The 21,953-nt window shown below is 50.5% G+C and overlaps 2 protein-coding genes across 5 annotated transcripts; one reads left to right on the forward strand and one right to left on the reverse strand.

Moving 5' to 3' along the window:
• Positions 1-360: 360 nt before the first annotated feature.
• On the reverse strand, positions 361-21,432 carry LOC120954607 (uncharacterized). Of its 4 annotated transcripts, none has more exons than XM_040374685.2 (18): positions 21,073-21,432; positions 17,089-20,070; positions 16,710-17,002; positions 11,316-11,778; positions 9,691-10,008; positions 8,863-9,059; positions 8,537-8,796; positions 7,979-8,467; positions 6,647-7,021; positions 6,442-6,573; positions 6,225-6,377; positions 5,565-6,146; positions 4,888-5,157; positions 3,545-3,780; positions 3,390-3,474; positions 2,904-3,315; positions 2,647-2,831; positions 361-2,082 (listed from the first exon to the last, which is right to left on the reverse strand). In XM_040374685.2, exons 2-18 carry the CDS (start codon positions 19,860-19,862, stop codon positions 2,017-2,019), a joined length of 7,290 nt encoding a protein of 2,429 aa, XP_040230619.2. In that variant the 5' UTR covers positions 19,863-20,070; positions 21,073-21,432; the 3' UTR covers positions 361-2,016. The 4 variants fall into 4 exon arrangements, with proteins under 4 accessions (XP_040230619.2, XP_049466555.1, XP_040230622.2 ...); XM_049610598.1 differs by lacking the exon at positions 21,073-21,432 and adding an exon at positions 20,790-20,899; XM_040374688.2 differs by lacking the exon at positions 9,691-10,008.
• Positions 12,023-16,153, forward strand: LOC120954608 (peroxisomal acyl-coenzyme A oxidase 3-like). The gene is made up of 4 exons (XM_040374689.2): positions 12,023-13,057; positions 13,141-14,693; positions 14,764-14,918; positions 14,984-16,153. Exons 1-4 carry the CDS (start codon positions 13,029-13,031, stop codon positions 15,368-15,370), a joined length of 2,124 nt encoding a protein of 707 aa, XP_040230623.2. The 5' UTR covers positions 12,023-13,028; the 3' UTR covers positions 15,371-16,153.
• Positions 21,433-21,953: the final 521 nt, after the last annotated feature.

The raw sequence follows: 21,953 nt of genomic DNA on the forward strand, positions 1-21,953 counted from the left end.
GCTTGGCGAGCTGCTGCGCGAACGAATCATCTTCCTGCCGCCGAGCGCAATATCGAAGGAAACGTTCGGTACGCTCGGCAGCCAACACGAGCGGCTGGCTGCGCTGGAGCAGCAACTCGATCGTATCGGCACCCTAATCGACGGCAACCAGGTGCGGGACGTGGCGATGTGGGTAGCCTCCGTGCAGCGCAAGACGAACAAGCTGCTGCAGGACATTGACGGCATACTGAAGCTCAACACGCTGCAGAAGCAAACGATCGTGGAGTTTTCCAACAAAATCTTTCGCGGATCCATCGGGTCCTAGCGGAGGGGAGAGGAGCGATAGGAAGACGCGTTCGAATGGCGGACGGTAAAGAGGTGTTAATATTTTATAGCGTAATTTATTCTGTCGACAATTGGGCTAAATACATTACAATTTTCCTGCCTTAATATCCCTTCTTGCTATGCGCACTTGTTCAAACCGCCCGTTTTTTTTGCACCCAATGGGTCACCAAGTGTCGCAGTGTTTGTGTGTCTTTTTCGCCATTCACTTTAGCGCCCAAATCAAATCGTTATCAACGAAAAGCATCATTTTAAAAACAAAAAGAACGAAAACAACGAACAGATTGCTTGTGTTTTGCGGTGGGCAAACAACACGCATGTAAAAGAAGCAAAATCGATCAAACGTATTTATGCCATATCACAAGTGCTCACGCGCTCACTACACCAGTTGGCTCAGTTTTAGAGGAGCGCTCTCACCCTTCTTTATTGCCGGATTGTGGGTGCATCGTCTTTTTTGTGTTGCCCTCCCATACAACCCACACACACACACACGCTCACTCGCGTACAAATCTACTAAGCCTAAATCATACGTACAAAAATTATCCGCTTACCTACACCCCCGCCTAAACGAAGTGGGAACGAAGTGTGCAGGAAGGTGGAGGCGATATTTTGATTATATTTCCTTTCTACCCGTTAACAAATAAAAAAACACAATAAACATAATTCTCACTAAGTCTGTCTAAGTGTCCCACCGTCTCTACGGGCGCAGGCTCTTAGCCTACTTCTGCTCAATCATATGCATTTGCTTTCTGGCTGATTATACATGGAACGAAAGGGACAACATAACTCTTATAATTTTCTTCTCTCTTTTTGTTGTTGTCTAAAACAATTTAACAGCTTAACCAAACCGATAGGGAACGCAAAACCGTGGTAAATGAAACGCTCGCCGATATTATCGCAACTTCTAGGCTTAGTTAGGGAACACACATCACAAAAAACACACGCAAGAGACAAGTAATATGGTAGAGTAGTAGTAGTAGAAGTAGCAGTAATGACTCACTTGTCCCACTTCTTCTTCTGCTTGTTCTGTGTACGATCGAAAGGCTTGTAAACGTTCGTTGCACCAACGCAGGGGTTGCCGCCCATACAATTAGAAATTGGATGCACCGTAGCAACACTCAAAATGCACCCGTTCCCGATGTCAAATGCAACACACGCTTTGCTACTTTTGCAACCGAAACTCATAATATACGCAGAGCATTATTATTACTTTTTAATTTTTGTTTTTGCAACTTTCCAACACGGACCATCTTCCAGCCACGTGCGTACGCTTAAAATAAAGGGAAGAACAAACTAAGCAACGCGAAACGGGCCGCACAAATACACAAATTCAAAGGGGTAAGCCTTTTTTTTGTAACGCGATAACACATTGAACATACACATAAAAAAAAATCAACACAAACGAAACAAATCAGGGATAAAAACGAAAACCAAGAGGGGATGCACACTACTTTAACGTTTTAACTGTGGGGTTTTTGAATGTTTGACTGTGATACTTTTTCCGTGTTTAGCAAACCTCGTCCACAAACCGGCGGGTGCGCGGACGCGAAATGGTAATTAATAAATTGGGAAGATCTGTCCCCCGTCCTCCAGCGGTTACGCAACAGGGGGGAGAGCAGCACATATTTACTGTGTTGGAGCGGCCAGTTTCATCTTCCTGAGTTGATCTCGGTCATTTTGTTGTAGATAGGGTCTCTACTGTTGGTAACCGCCGGGTCCACCCGTACCGAACTGATTGGGGTTGTAAAACTGTGGCATTCCCTAGAAAAGAAATAAAACACAAAATCTGGTGAGCAAGATGGCAAACGACATGCGTAATAACAAAAATGGTCGTTATTTTTGAAACATTTTTGAATTATTGATTATCTAATAAATCATGATTTTCGAATTCTTACAACATTCTACAGAATATCTTATTGAAGAAATTCATTTTACGCTTCATTTTTTAACATTGAATGATTTAAAAAGTTTTCCAGGAGTTCTCATAGCTGTGGGACATCTATTTGACTCTTTCTTGCGTGAAATGAACCTAATGTAACGGGAATTGGGCTCTATAGCACCCTTGCTGAAAAAATCCAATTGGGAAATCCAAGGCGCCTGTCCAAAAAGGGTGCTATACAGTCCAATTACCGAAATATGAAGATCACTTCCCATAAGAAAGAGCCAAGGAAGTGTCCCACAACTATGAGAACCCCTTGGAAAACCCTGCAAGAACAAAAATATCGCATAAGGCGACAAACCCTGCCTATTCTGAGTTTTCGCTTGATTTAAAAATTTCAAGCATTCATTCCGTAGATAAAATTGCTCTGATCTATTTCACATTACCTCCGGTACACCATCCGGTTGCTGTTCTGCTCCTCCGCCAGCGCTGGGAGCACCACCTCCAGGCACGAAGAAGCCTCCCGGAGCATTAGGCAACGTTGGGACGGCCGGCGCTAGCACGGGTTCCGTCGGTTTGCTCGGTGCCGCTCCGGATGGATTGAACACATCGACGTACGATCGTTTCAGCGCTGCGAAAATACATCCATTTTAGAAGAAAATTTTATAAATTCCGTACCAGCGGCACCACACCAGTTACATACTTCGATTCCGTTGCATTTTGTACATGTTTGACTGCAGCGTGGGAACTTTAGTTGGTTGGCCTGCCACCGGACCACCACCAACACCACCGGCGACAGCATTCGGTGCATTCGATTGCATTGCACCACCAGCATTACCGCTTCCGATCGGTTGAGCAGGGCGACTATCGGCAGGCTGACTCATCACATTGCCCATTGGTTGCTGCTGAAATGCTGGACCCGTATCCTGGGGGCCAGATTGCATAAGCGGTACCGATGGTCCTCCCATCGGTGCGGGACCACCACCCGATGGGACGGGTGCAGGTGGACCAGCAGGGGCAAGATCCGACATCTTAGGCGGTGGCTTGTACGCTTCCGTTGCTGCCTCACCCTCGTCCGTATTGACCCAACGCTTCGACACTTCATCCCAAACAATCTAGCGATGGTTAAACATGCAGAAAACGAAGCTATGAGAGTGTACATGACAATCATGAGTTTCTTCGCACATACCTTTGGATTCTTATCATCGGGCAGTATCATCTGGTTTTTCGGTTTCAGCGAAAACTTGTTCCAGATTCCACCGAACCATCCGGATCTAAAAAAAGAACAAATAAACCCCGTAAGTCGCTGTTTTAATGCAACAAACAAAAGGTCGCTTGCCATACCCTTGACCACCAGCTGCACCGGCCGCTCCCTTTCCATCCTTTCCGCCGGGTCCGGACGCTTTCTTCCCCTGTGCAGCTGCTGCATTGGGTTGTTGCTGTTGCTGCTGCTGCTGCTTTCCTGCCTGCATTGGGGCGGCACCCTTGCCACCTCCTCCCCTTTGTTCATCGTCCGTATCGTCGCCGAATCCGGGCCGTTTCGCGACGGAGTTTGGCATTGAGATCGTCGGTGCCGGTGCCTAGTGGTTGTCGGTGAAGGAAGGAAGGAAGACAAAGATTAATAACAAAGCTATGGAATGTTGAACATCTATCCTAAAGTAACAAATGTAACGCACAAACGGAGAAGAATAAAAAAAAACGAAAGATGCGCAAACACGAAAGCAAAACTGAAGCTTAATTTAACAGGAAAGTTAATGTAAAAGCGGTTACAATATAAGACAACACTTTCGCGTAGATTGCTGAATCTGTGTTGCAATGCATCCTACGCCCCACAAACACTCGACATCGAAGCACGAGCAAAATGTTTTGATATAGCAAAAAAGCCATCGGCGGTTCGTCGTCTACCCGCCGAAGAAGTCTTTCATAACATTGCCCTACTATACTCATTCGATCTAAGCATCAACAATGGCGTTCAACTCTATCTTCTACAGCGGTTCATCGATCGCATAAGTCAGCACGGCACTGGCCTTGCCGTGGGAAGCATTCGGGCGCCTTCTACACCTCAAACTGCCCAGCTCGGTCCCCTCAAAGTAGTTCCGTATGCCCTCATCGATAGCGGGCTTCCGGCCCTCGCGCTCCTCACTGTTCGTCGCCGAATCGGTACTCTCGCCACTGTAATTGTAATCCTTAAACCGGCTGCAGAACGGCAGATCGATCGGGTACGTCCCATTGTAAACGACGTCCCGATGCGCCAGAAACCCTTCCCGTCTGCTGCGCGCCGTATACAGATAGGCTTTGGACAGTTTCATCGCACTGGCGGGCCGACGCTCCGGGAGCGGCAGTTGCTTTGGCGGCAGCAGGGCGGCACCGTACCCGCTGCCGGCGGCTGCGCCCGCATTCGATACTTTCCGGCGTTTCTTTCGAACCTTGCGGATTGCACCCAGCGGTTCCGGCACCTTTGCGAGCGATTTAGTAAACTGCACGTGTTTGGCCGGCGCTACACGATCAGTGATGGATTGCCGGCGATGTTGCTGCTGATGCTGCTGCTGTTGCGAAAGCTGCCGTCTTTGCACAAGCCGCACGGTACACTTGTTAGCACAATAATCACCACGAAACGTTTCCGAGAGTGGCGACGAGCTGGTAGCACTCTCGGCGGAGCGATTGCCATCGCTTCTAATGCTACTTACGCACGCATCCCGTTGCTGGTGTGGTGGTGGTGCGCGATGATAGTCAAAGGCAGCCGGGGGCAACGGTTCCGACGGACCGATCGGTCCGATTGCTGGCGAGGGCGACAGTGAGCTTCGCTCCTGGTGCTCTTCGTCGTCCTCTTCGTCCACATCATGTTCCTCATCTTCCTCCTCCTCCTCCTCTTCGTGGAAGTGATGGTGATGATGATGATGGTGGGGCGGTGGAGCATGCTGCTTCTCTTGCTGCCACGGGCGTTCCTGCGATCGTAGCTGCATTCCGTGTTGTAGGTAAGGAAGTAAGCGGTTTACACAAGTTGCGTGTGGGTGGGTGCGTGATTGGTCGTTGCAAAACCAAAGCATTCAAAAACCAAGTATACAATTGCAAACCAAACGATAGGCAGAAGAAAAAAAAACCAAACGCATACTACTACTGTTTCGGGGAGGTGGTCAACCGAAAGTCGCAACGGGGGGCAAAACAAGCCACACAGATGAAAATATAATCAATCAAACACAATGGCGTGTCAACTAAGGCATAATGGCGGCCCCTTCAATTAAGGGCGTATATTACACGGAATAAAAACGATAAAAAAACCCAGCTTCAACCAGAGCTACAACGCTACAAAACTTAACCATTTTGGGCTACATTAACAACAAACGTTACTTTAAGATTAATTTACCTCACTGTTGCCAGCAGCGCCCCAGTATGCTCCATCGTACGACGTCGGCATTGCATCAGTGTTCGGTGGAGCTGGAGTGAAAAAAGTAGGACCGCCCAGCTGCTGTTGCTGCTGTTGCTGCTGATCCTGCTGATGTTCGTCGTAGCTGTTGTACTGATTGAATTGCTGCTGTTGCTGCTGCTGTTCGTAACTGTCCGGCATCTGGTTGGCCGCTTGTTCGACTGTTGGATCCATCAGCGATTGCTGATTGATTGACTCGTACCCCTGATCGTAGCTTGGAATGGCGGGATTCAATTCGTACGGTGCGGCATTGGGCTGATACTGTTGCCCTTGCGGTTGTTGCTGCTGTTGGTCACTGTACTGCAGATTCAGCTGACCGAGTTGCTGATTGATTTCGTTGAACTGCTTGTTAATGTCGCTCGACTCGGTAGGGTAAGCAGACTCCTGCTGCTGTTGCTGCGACTGTTGCTGCTCGTGATCGACGGCAGCCTGTGTTTGATCCGCTCCATACCCGTAGCTGCTATAGTCGTACCCTGTTTGGGGCTCGTTGACGGTACTAAAATTCGAGACCGCATTCGACGGCTGAAACAAAAAAAAAGTGTATTAAAAATAATTCTTCTTCGCTATCAACAAAAATGCTTTTTAGCTTCGAATACTTACACTATTGAGGAGAATTTCATTTAATCTTTTTAGCCACTCCGGATCCTCCACGTTCGCATAGATATTGCCCCGTCCCGTGTTATCGACCGATTCGTCCAGAGCCTTCTCCATGACTGGATCGTAATACTTCAGCCGATCGCCGAGCGTGTACACCTGTTGTTTCAATCGAAAATCAATTAGGACACTGACAAGAAAATGAATCAAGTCTCTCGCTTACCTTTCTTACAAAATCAGCATCAAACCGGTACGGATCGTACTGTATTTGCTCGGCTATCTGCTCCATGTAGAGCAAACACTTCAGCTGCATACCTTGATCGAGCATACGGCAGGCAAGCAAATATTTATAGCGCTGAAAATGACGAAATCCCGGTTTTAGTGGCCATTTGATTAGTACTTCAACCTCCAATCACCATCATCATTACCTGCAATTCCGCGATCGAGTAGCGATCCTCGTTCAGCGAGCGTGCGTACTCGTAGATTTCCGTCATCATGATCGACTCGTTCGTCGACAGCTCGCGGAAGGTACGATGCTGATGGGCGGCACCGAGCAACACCAGCCGCACGACCCCATTGCTGTTGCTGCCGCCGGCCGCATCCGGCTTAACGTCGGCGAACCGACCGAAGGCCACATCGGACAGGAGGTAGCAAAAGTGGGCCGCGTACAGATCGCCCCGATTGAGCAGCGTGTCGCCGAGCGTGGTGATCGACTTCTTGATCAGTTCCGGCTTGGCCGAGCTGTTCGACATCAGCATCGCCAGATGAGGCCGCCAGTCGCCCCACTTTTCGTCCAGCACGCTCTGAAATGGGGTAAAATAAAGTAGAACATGAAGCAAAAGAGAAATACAGGGTTTTCCGACTCAATTTCCAATGTCTACAACATTTTTCTTTGCTTGCAAGAAGTTTTTCAACAGCTGTCAAATTGGTGTATTTGCATCACAATAGTGTTTCAGATCTTCCACATGATTTTCAACACGTCTCAAACTGGATTGAATTTGTGATGTGATGAAAATCATGTGCAAGAACTCAAATTTTACTTTGATGCAAATACACCAATTTGACAGCTGTTGAAAAACATCTTGAAAGAGGTGAATACAGGGTTTTCAAAGTCAGATTTCAACATCATTACAGGGGTTTCCGCTTGCAATTCACCGCGTGCAGGATGTTAATCCACATTAATCTGATATTTCATTTTCATCCACATAATTTTTAATTTCTTCAACATGAATTTCGACACGTCTCAATATGGGTTGAGTTTGACAGTTCTTTGTGATGTGTTGAAAATCATGTGTAAAAGCTAAAATTTCATTGTGAAGCAACACGTGTGACAGCAGCTGTTGAAAAACATCTTGGATGCGGTGAATAATTATGTGCACATTTGAAAGTGACTTGGAAAACCCTGTATTCTCGGTCAGCACATCACTATTCACCGCCTGCACGATGATTCTCAACGACTGTCATAAATTGTATTTGCATCACAATAATGTTTAAATTCTTACACATGATTTTCAACAGATCACAAATAACTTTCAAACTCAATCCAGTTTGAAAAGTGTTAAAAATCATGTGGAAGATCTGATATTATGATTGTGATGAAAGTACATCATTTTTGACAGCTGTTTAAAAACATCTCGCAAGCAATGAAGAATTTTGATAACATTCTAAATTGACTCAGAAAACCCTGTAATGATGTGCACATTGGAAAGTGACTTGGAAAGCACTGAATGGGGTTAGAGTTTAAGGTTTGCTCGCCCTACCGTAACGGAAGCGGGCGTTCTCCCGCTCAACAGCTGGTACAGCGTTTGCAGCGGATCGTTCAGCGTCAGCTTGTTGGCGAACTTCATCATCACGTTCGCGTGCTGCCGCGAGTCCACCTTGGAGGCGAGGAACAGTGCGTGGCCCCACAGGTTGTGCTCGGTGGCCCACTCGAGCGCCTCGCCAATGTTGCCGTACAGCAGATAGTTCCGGAACTTGTCCGTAATCTCTTGCTCGGTGAGTGCTTTCGGTGCCACGTCCTGGGCGGATGTATCCTTAGCCACATCGTCTGCTTCGCCGGTAGCATCGGCCGCCGCTTCCTCGCTTTCCTGACCATCCTGGCGCGCATCGGCCTCCCGCTCGGGCTGCGAAAGTGACGAGTTGCGCCCGCTAATGTTGGCCGACCGGGCCACGCTGGTCTGCATCGCCTCGAACGGATACTCTTCCTTGTTTTGCATCAGCAGCTCGGAGATATCGGTACCGACGAACGTCTGTGGGTGGAAGGAAAAGAAAGGGATTGTACTAAAAGACAAAGGCAAATAAAGCTACCACACACTTACGCCATTCTGTCTCAGCAGCAGTATGATGTAGTTCCACAGCAAAGCGAACGAGCTGCGGTTAGCGCCAGCGGCAAGCGATGACGAGTGCAAACTGTTGATCGAGTTGCCCCGCGATTTGATCAGCGCCAGCGCACCACTGTACGGTGGGCCGTGGCGTAGTTGCTCCTCGCAGAACTCGATGACGGACTTTTTATGCGTCACCCCCTTCACCAGTGGGCCCGGGTAGGTTTGGAACAGCTTCCTGCTAGCGTCATTATATGCTGAAAGCAGAATGAATCATGGTTAGGTTGCGTTCTTGATCGTTTTTGGTGTTCATCTTCACCTACCTAGACTGTATATTTTCACCGTGTCCGCCATTCCGTTCATCGTGAGCCGGTTCTTGGTCGAAATGAGCAAACCGGCCGACACACTGACGATGGGATGAATTTCGGGGAACTTGCGAGGCGTCAGGCGTTCCGGTTCCATCATCGACAGCTCGGCAGTAGCGTCCTGCTTGATGGCGGACGCATCAATTTGGTCGATTCTGAATGGGAAGCCAGTAAAATATGGTCATGGTTAAGGGTTACACAAACAAAAAGTGACGGCTGGATGGAAGTTTAAGTGTACAAAAGATTACAAGAATAATTAGCTCGACCGTCTATCCCAATCCGATCGGGCTGGGCTGGATATTTTCGGGCAAACAGGTTCATCAAAAGTAGGGGGGAGAACATACTTCACAAAGCCATACGCAAACTTTCACAACCGTAATCTACTACAAGAAAGCATGCGCATCGTTATTACTTTGTATTTTGTATCGTTAAAAGGAAGAGGATGGTTCAACCATATCAAGCAATAAGATACGAAACATGCACTACAAACGTAACCCATAGAACAGAAGATGCAAGACCAACTAAATAAAGAAATAACGTTAACAATAATAAAAAAAACAATAATTATAAGAATGTGTGCAAAACAAAACTACATAATTCGATATACGACGCATTAAAGCATGTTGTGTGTACAATGAATGAAGAAGAAAGTGCATTATCCCCGAAAATGGCGCAACGAGAGGACGAACATATAATATATCCCGACAAAAAAAGAAAAGAAATGGGAAACTACACAGAGGAGTAAGTAAAAGAAATGATAAATGAAATGATAAAGTTGAAAAGCACCTTGGTTGAAAGTATCCGCCCGCCTCGCTATGGTACGTGCGGTCCATGGCCAGCGATGTGTTTGCCCGCTGCTGCTGGTGGTGAAGGAGCGACTGTGGCCCTTGCTGGTACGCCTGGTGGTACATCGGGGGCAGCGACGTCGGCTGATGACCGGACACGTCGGTCAGATAGGTTTGGTCGAGCAGCGAGCTCGGCCCGGCCATACCACCGCCGGCGATGGCGGCCGACGGTAGCGATTGATTATTGTAATGACGATGGTACTCCTCCGGGTTGGTGTACACACCGGGCGGATGCATAAACGGTGTCGTCCGATTAAACCTGCAGATATACACACACACACGCACACACAGACATGTACACACGCTGTAGCGTTCTCCTTGCCAGCTGGCTCATTCAGCTGCAACTCCCCATCTCAGAATTTTGGGATGGGGAGATGTGCTGACGGTGGTGAATTATGTACGTTCACACAGTATGGTTCGGTGTGCGAGCTTAGGGCACGCGGGCCATTATTAGCCACATTTAAACAGGAAGCTACCCAATACAATTAACCATTCAGACACAGCAACCCCTGCCGTAGCATTGAAGCACCGTGAGAGAGACAGAGAGTGAGAGCTGAAAAGTGCAGCCAAAGTGATTCGGTCCTGGCGGTGCGCTTGAGTTCCAGGACGATAGGTTTAGGGGATGAGATGATGGGAAGGAGACGATGGTGGGATGATTATTAGTCGAAGCGAACCCCGACCAGCATGTGGTTTGTGTGATAGTGAGCAATTTTGAGTGTTAACAAAACCCAAACAAAATCCCTTCTTTTTTGGCACTTAATTTTGATCAAAGCTTTAATGGGGAGTTGCACCACAAAAATTAAATAAATTAAATAATGTTATGTAAAGTAGAAAACTCATGAGAAAAACATAATACAGAACGAAAGTAAGAGAACCTCTCGCTGGGTTAACGGAAATTTGGGAGAAAAAATGTTTTAAATGCAGTTCAGATAGATATAGAGACAGGGATAGATCGAGAGCATATTGCAGTGTAGAGTAATCCAAATGAAATAAAAATGCATCTGATTTTTAGAGTAAAGTAACCAAAAATAACTCAGATTCACGTTTGAGAAAAGTTAGAAACTCGCAAAGGGATTACCAAAGAGGCACACGCACACGCACACACCACACAGAATTAAATATACTATTAAATAAAATTCCACTCTATAGTAACTTTGGAAGTGGTTGATTATAAACAAATAACCTAACATTACTTATGGAGCGATCAGTATTTAAAACAGAATTTAGACAGAACAGGCAAAATTTTACAGGGGTTTTCTCCTCATTTCAATCCAATTAATTGAAATACTAAAATTAGCTATTTTTTATCCGAATTCTCATCGTTCTCCTTCAATAAAGTAATGATAGATTATTCATTCTTTAGTAATCAATTTAAAACAATTTAAGAATTATTTTTTTGTCGCCAAAGGAAACATTTCACCACACACACACACACCAAACATAAGTAACCAACCAACCACGCACACGTACAGAGTAAATAACACACCCACACGCTCACACACACACGCACACGCGTACATACAAACCGGCATAAATTACCGACCGTCCGTCGCCCGTTACTCTTACCGTTCCTTGTCGTTGGCCGAGCTGCGACCGGAGTGGACCGATTCGCGCCCGTCCGTCGTTAGCCGGTCGCGCTGCAGCTGGCTCGCCTGCATCTGCGCGTAGTACGTACGGTACCATTCGGCGTACGCTTGCGGGTTCGTGCGCCGCAGCTGCTCGTAATACTGCTGATGCTGAGCGTAGTAGCTGTACGGATCGTAGTAACCGCTCGCGGGGCCGTAAGCTCCGGCGGCAGCAGCACCGGCAACCATACCGTAGCCACTAGCGGACGATCCCACAGCAGCTCCTGGTGCCACACCGCCACCCAGGTACTTGCGATCCTTCTCCTTGCGGTCGTCCCGGTCGCGGCTGTCCCGGGCCCGGTCTCGTTCGGTGCCGTTTCTGCTTCCCGCACGGTAGTCTTCCGGGTCCGGGTAGCGACGATCGTGCCGATCACGACGCTTCTCACCTTCACGGTAGCGATCATCTGTAAAAATTGGAGAAAGCAATAGGATATTAGACTCGATTCACGATCACCACATAATCGGTTGTTTTGAAAAATCAAAGATTCGATTTCAATGAGATTAGACTCATAGATCGGTTATAAAGCGTCCCAATCTTTGCAGAAAATATCACAAAAGCTTGTTTTCTTTCTGAAGAAGTTGCTGCAAACTAGATGTTGTTACGCCTGGTAACAATCTGTTTATTTTGGTACCTGGTTAGACTTTCTTGTAACTGGCTCTCGCGTATAGGGTTTTCGCCGCACAGTTCAAAAAATAGTCTTTCTTCTTTCTATGTAAGTTTGCTACTGTCCCTTTTACGATGGCGGCATTTTACTCGATCAGCTGATCTCCTTGACCTCGTTTGCCCTTAAGTTGACCGTAGATAAACTATTTCCTAATTGGCCCTAATGTTGGAGATCTAGCTGTCTCGTATTTTCGTCCTTGTCTGTATCTGTATAGCGCCATCTGAGGGATTTATTGCGACTTATTCGAGCTATTATCAAGATACCTCGATATATGTCAACATTCGCCTGACAGATCTCGCACGAGGTCGATATCGTGCCAACACTAGAATCGATCTCTAGACGGGGATGGCAGCGGGTCATGCATTTAACAGCTGTATTACGGAACCGGTCTAGCTACATGGCAACTTAGATCGGGTATAAACCAACCGCCTATGAAGCATTACATCTAGCGCTTGCCATGAATCCTCATAAACGCAACAATTAAACGAATCAAATTTCCCAAAATTATATCACACCGTTCCCTCCAGCAATAAAGGAAGCCAAAAAACTAAATTTTTGGATACAATGTTCATGAATATCGGCTTATCGGTGGTGTAGCACATTGAACCATACAGACTGAATACATAATGAATGGTTTGCACCCCAAAGTTCACCCGTTTTCAAGAGCGCCACACCACACATAAATAATATTTTGTAGCACGAAGCTAAAAATGCATCCAAAAGTGACTCTAGCTGTGGTTATTGCTACCGATAAAACATTATTCAGGACAGTCTGCATGTCTGCGATGGAAGCTTTTCGTTTCTCCTAACGAGAAATTACTGGAAAGAATGTTCAAACGTGCCACTTTGTTGCCTCACTAGAGAGTGAACTTACGGCCAGTCGTTAACTGAGGGTTGTGCTCGTTGGATCGTCCTGTATTTAGTTTAGTGTCTTCGACCAATACGCGTGTGCCATTTCTCTCTCTCTCGCCCTGATCTGCTTCATAAAAATGGTGTTACCAGATTTCAGTGCTAATCGGTTAGTTTGCGTATACAAGTGAATCTGTCAGCTTAATTTAGATGAGAACCTCTTTCCTCTAATTTCACTCTTCAACTACCTAGTCCATCGACGATGGAAGGGCTTTTGAAGGATGAGAATCTGTTCAGCCCCCTTCCAAAGCACGGACCATTAGCACCCTATCGCCGTGCGGCCACGATCGACTGGCGCAAGATGCGCCTTACCTTTACCGATCAGCACGAGCTGGAGCTGCAGCACCGGCTGTATCGCTTGTTTCGCACCAGCGAACCCTTCATACGGGGCCGCACCGTTCGCGACCAATCGACGGACGAGCGACGCCGTTTAGCCATGGTACAGCTGCACCACCTCCAGCGCGCACGTCTATTCCACTACGAAACGTTCATCGAGCGGCCCGCTCTTGCGTCCATCTATTACGCAACGATCGCCGAGTACGACATGGCGCTGCTGGTGCGCCTAACCGTCAACTATCTCTTGTTTAACGGCGCCATACGCATGTTCGACGAGCCTGGCGGACGGTTAGCGCACGTGATCGAGCAGGCGGAGGCCGGCCACATTGCCGGTTCGTTCGCCCTGACCGAGGTAGGCCACGGGACGAACGCACGGGCCATACGAACACGCGCGACCTACGACCCGGCGCACCGGGAGTTCGTGCTCGAGACGCCCGATTTCGAAGCCGCCAAGTGCTGGGCGGGCAATTTAGCCAAAAGCTGCACGGACATGATCGTGTGGGCCCAGCTGTACACGGCGGATGGCGCGTGCCACGGGGTCAGTGCGTTTGTGGTGCCGATCCGCGACCGCTACACGCTGCAACCGCTGCCCGGTCTGTTGGTGGGCGATTTGGGTGAGAAAGCGGGCCTGAACGGGGTCGACAATGGGTTTGTGCTGTTCCGGGGGTATCGCATTCCGCGCGAAAATCTGCTAGCGCGGTTCGGTGATGTGAATGAGGTGACGGGTATGTTTGAATCGACCGCTAAGAGCGCCACCGAACGGTTCGCCCTTTCGATGGGTCCGCTCGTGATTGGGCGGATTAACATCTGTACCGTGTCGCAGACTCTGCTTGCCAAAGCGCTCACGATCGGCATACGGTACTCGGCCGTGCGGTGTCAGTTCGGACCGACGGGCGACGACCGGGAGCTACCGATACTGGAGTACCAGTCGCAGCAGTACCGGCTGCTGCCCCATCTGGCCACCTGCGTGGCGCTGAAGCTGTTCCATCGCTGGTTCGCACGCGTGTCGGGCGATGCGCAGGTGCGCATGCTGCGAGCCGCACCGATCGAGAGCGAACTGCTGCTCGAGGTGCACATTGTTGCGTCCGCCGTCAAGCCGATCTGCAGCTGGGCGGCCCGGGACGGCATACAGGATGCGCGGGAAGCGTGTGGTGGCCACGGGTATCTTCGGCTGGCCGGGCTGGCCGATTTGCGTGTAGACAACGACGCAAACATCACGTACGAGGGCGAAAACAATGTGCTGCTGCAGCAGGTCTCGCAGCAGCTGGTCGGCATACGCAGCAAGGGCGAGTACGGTGCATTCGCGCTGATGTCTCCGCTTGGTTCGATGACGTTTTTGGCTGAGTACGAGCGGATAATGCAGCAGCGACTCGAGCGCATTACGGTGGAGCAGATTGAGGATCCGAAAGGTTGGTAGTTTAGCACGCGGAACTCGAAGAACAATCTGATCCTTACTTTTGCTCTCATTGCATGCTGCAGTTATACTGAACGTACTGAGTTGGATGACGGCCTACACACTAGAAGGCACCTACCGACGAGCGGAGGGACTTCTTAAGCGGGGCGACAGCAAATTCGACGTCCGCAACGATACGCAGATTTTCTACGCTAAAGATCTTGCCATCGTTTTTGGAGAGGTGAGCTCGGAGAAAATCATTCATGAGCATAGAACGCTAACGTACCTTCTACCTTCCCTTTCTAGCGCATAATATTCAACGCATTCTGTACCTTCCTCGACACGATGGAGCAAGGACCGGAACGAAACTATCTCACGCGTTTGGCCCAACTGTACGGCGCGACACTGTTACTAAAGCATATGGCCACCCTTCAAAGTGCTGGCTACCTCACGGTCGACGCTTTACCATTGGTCCAGGAATCGATACTACGTCTGCTGCCCATCGTTAAGCAGGACGCGGTAGCCATGATCGATTCGCTGGCACCGCCCGACTTTGTGCTCAATTCACCGCTCGGTGCTGCCGACGGGAACGTTTACGCACGCATGGAGTCGGTGCTGATGGCGGGCCAGGATGTGACCGGGCGTGCCACCTGGTGGCACGAAATATTAACACACACTTCGGCCAAACTGTAAAGCGAATACAATTCGCTGGAAACATGATGAAAAGTACATCCAAAGCAACAGTTTTCATAGAAGGAACAAAATAAAGACAATCGCGCTGTTTTTCATATTCCTTACTGATTATTTTGGTTATTTTTTTCTGTCCAAAAGTATGGTCAATGGAGTGAATGGAATTTAAAGTAGATATCGGTAAAATTGACAAAAATCTGAAATCGACTCCAGAAGGTAGGTCCGCCCAGCATTATCTGGAGTCACTCGGAATCGTCTGGAATCGCCCGGAGTTGTCCGGAGCTGTTCGGAATCGAGCCGTTCGGAATTGGAGTCGTCCGGAGTTATCCAGAGTCGTCCGAAGTCACCCGGAGTCGTTCGGAGTCAACAGGAGCCTCCGGACTACTCCGACTCCAAACGACTCCGGACGACTCCGGACGACTCTGGACGACTACCAACGCCTCCAGACGACTCCGGACGACTGTGGACGACTGTGGACGACTCCTACTCCGAACGCCCCGAACGACTCCGAACGACTCCGGATGATTCCGGATGACTCGGATGACTGCGGATGACTGTGGATGACTATGGATGACTCCGGATGACTCCGGATGACTCCGGATGACTGTGGATGACTGTGGATGACTCCGGATGACTCCGGATGACTCCGGATGACTGCGGAAGGCTCCGGACGACTCCGGAGGTCTGTGGACGACTGTGGACGACTCCGGATGACTCCGGATGACTCCAGATAACTCTGGATGACTATAGATACTCCGGATGACTCCGGATGATTCCGAATGTCTCCGGATGACTCCGGATGACTCCGGATAACTTCGGATGACTCCGGATGACTCCGGATGACTCCGGATGACTCAAGATGACTTCGGATAACTCCGAATTACATCCGGATGACTTCGGATAACTCTGGATGACTCTGGATGACTACGGACGACTCCTTCATTATCCTGCGCTACAACCGCTTCGCGGTCTTGGCCTGCCTCAGGAGTGTCCGACGACGACGGACGACTCCTACTCCGAACGAATCCGAACGCCTCCGAACGACTCCGCGACTCCGGGCGGAACTAGTGGTTCAGATTTTGCCGGAGTCGAAATCGGACTAACAATAGTTGGAGTCGGATCGGAGTCGTGGGTGCGCTCCAAAGAGCACAACACTTGTTCAAAGGTTTCAATTGGATTTGAATTCATGCTCTCAAGGACTTCAATGACTGTGCTGCGGGACTTGTTACGCGGTCAACCAATAAGCTGTTCGAACATTCTTATATCTTCATCGCAAAAAAAAAACGTTTAAAATTTCCCCATATTGATTCCTGTGTAAGTATTAAAGCATAATGTAACTCACCTTTCCTTCGCTCATCACCCCGGTAGCGCTCGCCGCGCTCCTTCTCCTTCCTCTGGCGCCGCTCCAGCGTGTCCCGATCGCGGTCCCGCCCACCGGGCCCCCGGCCGTCCTCGCCACCGCGCTCGCCGTCCCGCTTGCGGTAGTAGTCGTCGCGCGAGGCACCGCCGTACCGCTTGTCCTCCTTCTCGTACCGGGTCGATCGTTCGGTTTCGTACTTTGAACCGTCGGTTTCGTAGCGACTCTCGCGATCGTACTTACTACTGCGACCATAGCGCTCACGATCGCGGTCATATCTAAAACAGAGGGTAGACCAGACACATCAATTATTCAATTTTACCTTCCACAAACACACGCACACGTCACTATCTTGCCTACTAACCTGTTTCGTTCACGATCACGATCGCGATAGTCATAATCACGATCGCGATCACGATCCCGGTCACGCTCGCGATCCCTGTCACGGTCCCGGTCGCGCCCGTTATCCTTTCGTTTGTCCTTCTCTCGTTCCGCTCCACCGCCGGCACGGCGCGACCGCTCGTGCCGATGGGAGCTGGTGTCGGCCGGACCGGCAGCACCGCCACCTGCCGCCACCCCCACACTAGTCTCGCGCCGACGACGCTCGTGCTCGCTGTAATCGGAATCCTCCGTGTCGTACCGGTCGCGCGAGCTTTTGCTCTTGTTCGACCGACGCAATGCGTCATCCTCCCGGCGGCCGGTTCCCTTCGGCCCACTGCCAGCCCCATAGAAGCCGCCCTTGTCGCTTTCGTCCGCGGTGGACGTGTTGGACGGTTCCATGCGCGACGTATCGGCTGTAACGTTCGATTCCGTCTCCACTGCAACGGGACCACCACCGCCAGCGCTCGGTCCACCGGCAGCACTGGAAGCGGACCCGGTGGCCGAAATTGCCGGCCCGGCGTTCCCCCCGATCAGTGGATCCTCTCGGCGATCGTCCGGATTTTCCCCATCCATCACCAGCTCGCGCTGCTCCTCGGGCATGTCCAGCGTAGCCATCGCGACGGTGGCGCTGCCTGGGACCATCGGAACGACGCTCGGCACGGACGTCGACAGTGGGCGCTCGTTTTCTGGCCCACCGCCTGGCACGACCCGCTGCTGGTTGTGATGCGTGTGATTGTCATCCTCGCCCGGCACGCGGTACCGGTTGCGGTCGCTCATGTCCACCCGCTCGTGATGATGGTGCCCGTGATGGTTGAGATGATGGTGGTGCAGATGTTCGTTGCGCGCGCCAATCGGTGCCGCTGGTGCCGCTGACGTACTGTCCGACACCTCCCCGTCCGCTTGGCGCTCGAGCGAAAGGTCGGACGCGTTCTGCAGATCCATTCCCGGTACCATTCGGTCCAGCCCGGGCGGTGGTTCCGGGTAGCTTTGCCCCACGGCGACGGGGCTAGGTTGCTGCTGCACCACCGGCACCGGCATCGGCGGTTCCGGCTGCTGCTCGTTCTGTCCCGGCACGTACCGTGACAGTCCCGGCGGAGGTAGTCGGCTATCGTTCACATCGCCGTGGCCAACTTCAGCGCCGGCTTCAGCTACAGGGTGGACACGCCCGTTACCACCGCTCGGCGATGTGTCCACACCGTACCCATCCTCGGACAGGTGGCCCGTCTGGAGGTACTGGTTGCGATCGTTGCTCGGGGCGATTTCCTGATTTTCCACCACCGCTTGCTCGGGCCGTGTTTCGACCAGAATTTCCTGATTCTCCGGCGTCAACGTTTCGATGTTGTTCGCTTCCTCGACGCTGGGCGGCGCTGGCTGTAGCAGCAGCGGCTGATGTGTTTGTTGTTGATAAAAGAATGTCCCACCAGGGGGTGCAGGTGGTGGTGCTGCTGCTGCCGCCGTTCCTGCGCCCAAGCCCGGCGTAGCCGTATGGGATCTTGGCCCATTACGCTTAAACGGGTTGGAACCGGCAATTTGCATCGCTTTCGGTGGTCCGCTGCTACTGCCCACGGCCATTGGCGGCGGGCCGGACATCATGGAAGACGGTGGTGGAGGACCGGTGGACACCGGCGGTGCTACCGTGGGATTATCCGTCGGTGGCGGCGGCAACGGTGGCGTCGTGGATGACGACTTGGAGGCGTGCGAGTCGTTCACGAGCGGTCCGGCGGCCGCCGCAGTACCCACGATCGAGGGCGGAGGCGGCGGGAACGTTTGCTCCGCGCGGTAACTGCTCTCGGTCGGTTCCTGCTTGATGCTTAGCGCTTCCAGCACCTCATCCAGCCGGTCGGGAACGGACCCGGCCGGTGCTGCCGAGTACGGTTGCTGTTGTCGGTCGACATGTTCCATGCCGTCCGTCGTGTTGCGATGACCCGCATCCGCGTCCGAAGGCAGCACGGTGGTCGATTGGGATGGTGGTGGGCCCCTGCTATCGCCGCTCGGGTCACTCTCGAGCGTCGATCGGTCGCTCGACGACACCTGGCTCTCGATGGACCATTGCGGTGACAGGGTTTCCGCCTTGAGCCGCTGCAGCTGCATGTTGCTTGGCTGAGGGAACGGGTCGTACTGCTGCTGCTGTTGCTGCTGCGGGGGTGCCGGTTGTTGCTGCGGAGGTACTTTTGCCTCCAGCTGCGCCTCCGGCACACTCGGCTTCGTCGGTTCCGGCACGGTCCAGTTCCAGCTGTTACCGGCCGCTGTGTCGAAGCTGTCCGAAATCGTCTGGCTGAAGGTCGGTATCAGTTGCGGCGTGGTGGACGGTGCCGGATGCGACGGTGGACGCTGGGGAGCGTTGAAAAAGCTAGCTGCCTGCTGCCCGTACGCCGATGGCTGCGCCGGTCCATAGTTAGCGGGCGGGTACGCGTTCGGCGGCATCGTCGGTTGCTGGTAGGCATTGCTGTTGCCCTGCGGCATCACATTTGGCAGATAGTTGTGATTGTTCTGATCCATACGGTTCGCTCCACTGTTCATATACGGTCCGGCTGTATTCATCTGCTGATGATGCTGATGGTGATTTGGATGGTGTTGCGGTTGCTGAAAGTAAGCAGTCGACGGAGCGTTCGGAGCTGGTGGCTGCATGGTGGCGTTCGGTTTCAGCTGTCCCGGATCGCCGGGCGTTTCGCTCCAGTCGCCCCAATCATCGCCCCAGCCGTCCGTGTTGTTGTTCATGTTGGTAAAAGCGGTCGAGGCAGAAAACTGTTCCGCCATTCTTCAGCACGGTCGGGTCCCCGTATAGCGATCAGACGCTTTCCCGTGTGTTCCAGATTGTCCCACGGCACACACACACAACACAAAACATACACACAGAAACACGCACGATTTGGGAAGGAAAAGATCCCGATGTTTTTTCTCGTTTCGTTAGACACTGTCGAAATGCTGCATTCTCCGAAGTCGTTGTGGTGTCGTTGGTATAGAGCTACAAAAAAAAAATCAAGAAAAAAAGAAATTAGATGAATTTTCGATGGATTTGGTCTATTCAAGCTACTTTTCAGTTTGAATTATGAATTGTCAATGGCACAGGTGTAAACATACGGACAGTTTATCAAAAAAAAAAGCATGTCAGATATCACCGACAGCCAGCACCTGCGCTATCTAAACGCTGCTGGTCGCACAGCTCTCGTACACGTTGGATAACTTGCTACGTGTCACACCTGCCGCACATGCCCGTTGTATCGGCATCACCGTACGGAAGCTTCAATTGCTTCAGCAACGAATATCTTCCGGATTTTTATTCGAAAATATCGTTCAACGGAACCAATTACACGAATTTTAATCATTTATTCTGCCGTCGTTTGCCCTGACGAGGAGTTCAGTTGGGCAAAGACTTTCGTAATCGTCTCGGCACCGTCCGCAGGAGAAATTGTTGTGCCAAACTGGGGTAGGGGGGAGATTTTGATCCAACCTAATACCCCCCCCAGTCGACCGTCCTCCCCCCTCCACTCTTTTCTTTAAGGGGGCCAACCACCGATCGATCGAAATGGAGAGTGGCATAAGAAACTGGTTGGAAAAAGAATGCAACCATCGAATAAAACACACACACAAGGGGTTGCACACATGCACACACCGCAGCGTATTATGCGGAAACCTCGAGTGAGGGTTTTTTCTGCATTTTGCTGGATGCGTTATCAAACGAACCTCGATGGCCAGCAAGGGAAAGCACTGAAAAAGCTGAAGTCCCGGACGTAAAGTGATTAAAAGACTCGGGCCCAAATCTATTTCACGTTCACTTTGATTGGGTTTTGACACTTGTGCCGTCCGTCGTGACCTCTCCCCCCTCCTCTCCACCTTCGCTTGACCAATAACATTGACATCCTTGGGCAATTATCTTTAACTCGCCTTCCTCTCTCTCTCCCTTTGTAGCCTCCAACACATCCGATTTTCCACACCAGCACGGTTCCAGCGGCCACTTTTCACGTACCTTTTTCGATACACTTTGCGACCTCTTCCTCTCCTCCTGCTCTATGTTGCCACTCTTGCGCGAGATGTTGACTACTGACTGCCCCTCCTCTCGTTCGACACACTGACCTCTCCCCGCCGCTCGTGTGTACACAGATACTTTACGAACAAAATAGGGATTGCACACAATTTACACACTCACACGCGCGCACACACACACCGAGAGAGGACGGGAGCAGTCGCTGGTCCCGTCCCGTTTCGATCCCGACGGGACAGATTTCGCACTGTGGAAAAGAACGGGGAAAAACTGATATCCTTTTTCACCGTCGAAAACAAGAAATGAATGCCAAGTTGGAACTTTCATCGGAGGAATGACAATCAGCAAAGCTTAAGTTTAGGGTGGGGGTGTGGGGTGGGGAAGATTTTCGTGTTTACAGTGCACGGTCGTGCGATAAAAGTTCCGTTTTCGATTGATAACGCTGCGGCTTTAGATCGCTTTATTCTAAATATCGATACAAAATATGTTTTTGTAATTGCTTATTGGTAAGGATAAGCGAGCGTAATGTAAAAAACAATGCAAAAATGCATTTGCATGATTGAAACTTTTCGACCATGGCTGCATAGCGCAAATGACAGCCCTTTCATGCCCTGTGAAAAATATACCATAATTGAAAACGGAAACAAACGAACATGTTCAAATATCCCGCGAAACAAATTCAAGTAGGTCTGCGAGCTCGCTCGAGGTGCCTCGCACTCCATACAACTTCATAGCCCCAGCGCCACAACGCATTTAAGCAGATTGTAAAGGCAAGCAGTTTTTTTGCGCCCATAGATTTAGCAGTTAGAATGGTAGCATCCCTTGAATAGCGAATATTCTTGCTGGCTAAAGACCTTTGGGCCGTT

The sequence above is a fragment of the Anopheles coluzzii genome, chromosome 3, assembly GCF_943734685.1.
Source record: "Anopheles coluzzii chromosome 3, AcolN3, whole genome shotgun sequence".
Lineage (NCBI taxonomy): Eukaryota > Metazoa > Arthropoda > Insecta > Diptera > Culicidae > Anopheles > Anopheles coluzzii.

Excerpts from the sequence above, each read along its gene's own strand:
- LOC120954607 (XM_040374685.2), bottom strand. The coding sequence starts at position 19,862 with ATGGCGGAACAGTTTTCTGCCTCGACCGCTTTTACCAACATGAACAAC. Across the intron at positions 17,003-17,088 it reads CGTGATCGTGAACGAAACAG|ATATGACCGCGATCGTGAGC; the intron begins GTTAGTAGGCAA and ends CCTCTGTTTTAG. Across the intron at positions 2,832-2,903 it reads CAAAATGCAACGGAATCGAA|CGCTGAAACGATCGTACGTC; the intron begins GTATGTAACTGG and ends GTATTTTCGCAG.
- LOC120954608 (XM_040374689.2), top strand. The coding sequence starts at position 13,029 with ATGGTGTTACCAGATTTCAGTGCTAATCG. Across the intron at positions 13,058-13,140 it reads CCAGATTTCAGTGCTAATCG|TCCATCGACGATGGAAGGGC; the intron begins GTTAGTTTGCGT and ends TCAACTACCTAG. Across the intron at positions 14,694-14,763 it reads GCAGATTGAGGATCCGAAAG|TTATACTGAACGTACTGAGT; the intron begins GTTGGTAGTTTA and ends TGCATGCTGCAG.